The sequence below is a fragment of the Cannabis sativa genome, chromosome 2, assembly GCF_029168945.1.
Source record: "Cannabis sativa cultivar Pink pepper isolate KNU-18-1 chromosome 2, ASM2916894v1, whole genome shotgun sequence".
Lineage (NCBI taxonomy): Eukaryota > Viridiplantae > Streptophyta > Magnoliopsida > Rosales > Cannabaceae > Cannabis > Cannabis sativa.
In genome coordinates this window covers 87,607,640-87,613,489 of record NC_083602.1, presented here as the reverse complement: position 1 = coordinate 87,613,489, position 5,850 = coordinate 87,607,640, and the positions used below count along the sequence as shown (strand labels likewise).

Below are 5,850 nucleotides of genomic sequence, written 5' to 3'. Positions count from 1 at the left end.
CCTGGCCCCAAAATCAAGATAGGGACCTGGGAAACAGAACTAGGACCGGGACCTAGTACCCGACCGAGACCTGAATTTGAACCTAGGACCCAGCTCGTGACACGGCACCAGAAATTGAACCAGGCTAGCACCCGAGATCGGGATCTGGATCTAGACCCAGGGCTTTTACGAAACCCGTAGTCGGTGTGTGGATTTGGGACCCAACCCGGGACCTAAACCCTGACAAGGACCCGAACCCACCCAGACCTTAACCCAGACCCAAACCCAAAAGTGGACCCGAACTTGTACCCTGTGAACCAAAATTGGAACCAAAATCGGAAGTTGACCGGGACTTGAACTAGGACTTCGACTTGGAATCATAACTGAAATTGGACCTAGATCCAGAACCGTCACCGGACCAGGACGCGAACTCCAAATCTGACCTAGACCCGAATTGGGAGCCGGACCCGGATCCCAACCCAAACTCAGAATTGGGACCTGGGACCTAAACCACAACCAGACCGAGACCCGTGATAGTGATCCAGATCTTCACTCCGGATTCGGGTAACGGGGCCTGGAAAAAACCAGTAGGCGGTGTCTAGATCTAGGACTCAGACTAGTACCACAACCCAGACAAAGAACAAAACCCGAACCTAGACCTAGACTTGGGACCCAAAATTAGAACCTGAATAAGAATCGCCGAACAGGGACCCTAGAACAAGACAAGGACCGTGACCAGCACCCGGACCCAGACCTAAAACCGATCACAGACCTAGCCTCAGACCCAAACTGAGACTGGAACTCGGGCCCGAACAAGGTCGTGTACCCAGACCGGAACTGAGACCCAGACTTGGACCTAAATCTTGGACCCGATCCCAAACACAGACTTTGACATAGATAGGGATCCGGAAACGAAACTGGACTCGGACAAATACCTAGACTGGGATCGAAATGCTGGACCTAGATCTGGACAGAGATCCTGACCCAGATCCAAACTTGGACCCGCACTCAGGACCCGAACTTGCACCTGGACACGAACCTAGACCCAGATCGGGGTCCAGACCTGGACACAAACCCGGACAAAGACTCGGACCCGAACTCAAACACCCATACCTAAAATCAAACCAAAAGCTAGACCTAGACCCGGACCCAACTCGAACCTAGACCAGGATTAGAACCAAGGACTTAGACCTAGTTAATCAAGACTCAGATCGGGATTGGAACTTTGGACTCGGACCCAACGTAGACCAAGACCCAGGATGGAACCCACACCCGGAGCCTGATCTGGACCTAGACTGAAATTAGGACCTGAACCTAAACTCAGACCAGGACTCGAACTCGAGGTTGATTTTACGTACCCGAGTCGGAGGCGGGGCGGGGTCGGGGAAAGTACTATCCGCCCCGATTTATCCCCGATTATATATTAATACATATAAATTATAATAGTTAATTACTTATAATAAATATATACCTTGGACTTTTCCTCTTCTCAATATATGTCATTTCATATTCATTGATTAATTACATATACAATTATATATGACATTTATATGGTTTACGGTTTACCCTTCTTGTTTTGTAATCATATCAATTTGATTTTAAAAATCTTGCTGATTGATTGGTGATTGGTATTGTAAATTGCAAATGAATATAAAAACTAAAAAGTCACCTCAGTAACCTTACCTCACCCTCAACCACCGACTATTATATATTAATAGTAATTGATATTAAATTGCAATTGATTGGTGATTGGTGATTTGAGAGGCTAATAATAGTAATTGATATTAAATTTCATAAATTATATGTTATTATTTTAAAAAGATTTTACTGAATATTATATATTAATAGTATATTTGCATACAGAGTAGAGTATATTATATACATACAAGCAGATACCTTATATATTGTTTTCACTTTGCAGTTTCTCTTACAGTCTAAACTAAAATTCCTCTCGTATAGATTGAGGTTGTGGAGTGTGTGATACTGATAGTGGCTCTGAAATGGAAGGAAATATGATGTAAGTAGTACTCTATTTTACTTTTAGTAGAATATTTTTTTTTGAATGATATTCTGAAACTGATTTTTTTTATTATTATTATTAATATCATTTATTCTTTTCTTTGGTAGCAATTTTTTTTGTCTTGTATGTATACTATATATATATTTATTAAAATTTGAGGTAAATTTTATATATTAAAATTTGAGGTAAATTTGATATTGTATATATATATATTTATTAAGATTTGAAAATTTTTACCTTGTATATTGATATGTGATATGTGTATAATTCTGCATAATTGATGAATGTACATAAATTTATATCTACATACACGATTCACATGAATATAAAGATAGATTATAAAAGTAGAATAAAATATTATTTTGTATTTTATTCTTAATAAGATGTATGGAATGTATATAAGTATATGTTGTAACTATTTTCTTGTATCGACTTTTGTATGTTTATATTTTTGTGTCTTACATATGTTATTTATGTTTATATCTACATGTAAAGTTGTAATTCTTGCGGTATATTATATATATATATATTAGATTTTGTATTTAAATATGTGTATCATATTATATATAATAAAATAAATTTATGTATTACATATATTTTTTTATGATTTATTATTTTATGTTATTCTATTTTAAACATTATAAATTTATAAGTCCATAACTGTTTTTTTTTTTTTTTGTACTTTAAAATAATTTTTGCATTTTATCATGTGTATATTGACCTTTTACATGTCTATTATTATATGTAGTGGAACTATGAGTGAGAATGAAAAAGACACACCATCAACATATGGACAAATGGAAGGAGACTCATCAACTCCTCTAAATAATATTGATTCAGAAACTCAAACTATTATTGATGATGAGAATACTCAGGTGAAGAGAAAATTGACTTCTTTTGTTTGGAAACATTTCAAGAAGGTAAAAATTGAAGGAGTTGATAAGGCAATTTGCAACTACTAGTCAAAAGAAATTGGGAGGATCAAGCAGAAATGGAACGAGACATTTACATGATCACTTCAAGATTTGTCCTCTTAGAAAGAATCGTGATATAAAACAATAAATCTTGAATCCAAGTAGGAAGAAGGATGGAAGTACTTCTCTTGCTGCCCACAACTTTGACCAAGAGTTTTCAAGAGAAAAACTTGCTAAGATGATTGTTTTGCATGAGTATCCACTCAATATGGTTGAGCATGATGGATTTAGAAGCTTTGTCAAGTCTCTCCAGCCATTATTCAGATATGTATCGCGAACTACTATTAGGAGGGATATATTGAAGATATATGAGAATGAAAAGACCAAGACAATGAACTCAATGAATGACAATCGTAGTAGAGTTGCGATTACAACTGACTTGTGGACATCAAATAATCAAAAGAGAGGGTATATGGTGGTGACTGCACATTATATTGATGATTCTTGGATTTTGCGTAATCGAATTATCAGGTAATATGATAAATTGCTCAGAATTTTTTTTATTATGTCAATATTTGATATCGATATATGCTAATAATTTTTTTTTGTGTACATTCAGGTTTATATATGTGCCCACCCCTCATACTGCTAAACTTAAAGTGTTGATGGAGTGTTTGATTGAATGGTCTATTGAGCGTAAGTTGTCTACCCTTACCTTAGATAATCGCATCGTGAACATTGCCATGATGGATCAAATGAAAGAAAAATTGAGAAATACTTCTTTACTAATGAAAGGGAAACTACTTCACATGAAATGCTCTGCTCATATCTTGAACTTGATTGTTCAACAAGGACTAGGGGCAATTCAAGGTGCCATAAAAACTATACGTGAGAGTGTAGTTTTTTGGACTGGCACTCCAAAAAGAGTTGAAAAGTTTGAAGAGGCTAAGAAAGGATTATCATGCTCTAGCAACAAAAGGTTAGTGCTTGATTGCAAGACTAGGTGGAATTCTACTTATTTGATGCTTACTAGTGCCATTACTTATAAAGATGTATTTAGTCGCCTAATACATACTGAGAAAAATTACAAAAAAGAACCTAGTGAGCGAGATTGGCTTTTGGCAAAAGTTATGTGTGAAAAATTGAAGTTGTTTTACAATGTAACTGTGATATATTCTGGAACTAAATATCCTCCGCTAATCATTTCTTCTCTAAGATTTGTGAAATTCTGGCATTAAATATGATGGATAAATTTGAGCAGTATTGGACTTCCATTCATGGCATATTAGCCATAGCAACTGTTTTGGATCCAAGGTTCAAGATGAAATTGATTGAGTATTACTTTCCTAAAATTTATGTTGGTGAATATCAAAATGAAGTTAAGCGAAGTAGAATGTTGTGCTATGATTTAGTGAAAGAATATAAATCGAATGATGGAAAAGAAAATATTCTTGAACCTTTATTCAATGCTTCTGGAGTTGGTGGAGATAATGATGGATGTGTAGATGATTTAGTTGGTTTTGACTTGTATGTTAGTAGTACTTCAAATGTGGAAACTTACAAGTCTGAGTTAGACTTATACTTGGAGGAAGCGAAGCTTTGCCTAGGAGTGGAGAGTTTGATATTTTAGCTTGGTGGAAGACAAATGGTCTTAAATATCCAATATTACAACAAGTTGCTAGAGATGTTTTGGCTATCCCAAGTTGTCTACGCTTGCTTCGAGTCTCGCTTTCAAGCACTAGTGGAAGACATGTGACTCCTTGTCGTAAAAGGCGTCATCCGAACATGTTGGAGGCTTTAGTATGTACACAAGATTGGCTATGGGATGAGAAATTAGGTATGTTTATTCTAACCTACTCTTATTATTTAATTTTCTTTTAGATTAAAAAAATATATTAATGCCAATATTGTTTATTTCATAGATGCATCACAAAATGAGGCTTCATATAGTATATTTTTTGATGATGTGGAAGATGATGAAGCGGTAAGTTAGCATTTATTTATTTGTTTGTTTACTATTTTTTTCTTTAAAATATCTATTTACTTATAATTGATGACATTTTTATTTTAGGGCCCAAGTTTTGTGGATTACGATGCTCGAAGAATCAAAACTCTTGAATGGTGGTGGTGACTACTACTAGATTTCAAAGTTGAAGATGAAGACATTATTACAATTTTATTAAGTTGTGTGTGTTTGTTTGGTTCTCAAGTTTATGTTTAAGTTTTAAGCTTATGTTTATGGATTTTAAGTTTTACATTGAAGGATTTTTAATTTTAGAATTTATCTAAATGACTATCAATTATGGAATGAATTTAGTTTTATGTTATTGTTGTTTTAATTTAATATTTGCAAATATAAATTTTGTATTTTTTACATTTTTTTTTCAATAAACGGGTCCCCGTTATGGTGTCCATCACCGACGGGGATTCCCCGTCCCGTTCCCCGATGGGGAATATGTGGGGACGGGGCGGGGACGGGGAAAAATATAATAGGCGTGTACGGAGGCGGGGAATGCATTCCCCGCATTGCCCCGTCCCCATGTGCATCCCTACCTGTGACCCAAAATTGGAATCAAAATTGGAAGTTGACCGGGACTGGAACTAGGACTTGGACTTGGAATCATAACTGAAATTGGACCTAGATCCAGAAATGTAACTGGACAAGAACCCGGACTCCAAATCTGACCTAGACCCGAATTGGGAGCCGGACCCGGATCCCAACCCAAACCTGGACTCGGTACCCGAACCCGAACCTGAACTCAGACCCAAACATGGAACCAGACTAGGGACACAGGATGAGGGTCGGGACCTAGAACCGCACCCTAGTCTCGATCCCTAACCCAACTCAGAAATGGAACCTGAGACCTGAACCAGAACCAGACCGAGACCCGTGACAGTGATCCAGATCTTGACTCGGGATTCGGGTAAAGGGGCCTA

At 36.7% G+C, this 5,850-nt stretch overlaps 1 protein-coding gene across 1 annotated transcript; it reads left to right on the top strand.

Moving 5' to 3' along the window:
* Window positions 1–3,151: 3,151 nt before the first annotated feature.
* LOC133034569 (zinc finger BED domain-containing protein RICESLEEPER 2-like) lies at window positions 3,152–4,543 on the top strand. Its single transcript, XM_061109676.1, has 3 exons — window positions 3,152–3,444; window positions 3,533–4,073; window positions 4,175–4,543. Exons 1-3 carry the CDS (start codon window positions 3,152–3,154, stop codon window positions 4,541–4,543), a joined length of 1,203 nt encoding a protein of 400 aa, XP_060965659.1.
* The last annotated feature ends 1,307 nt before the right edge of the window (window positions 4,544–5,850 follow it).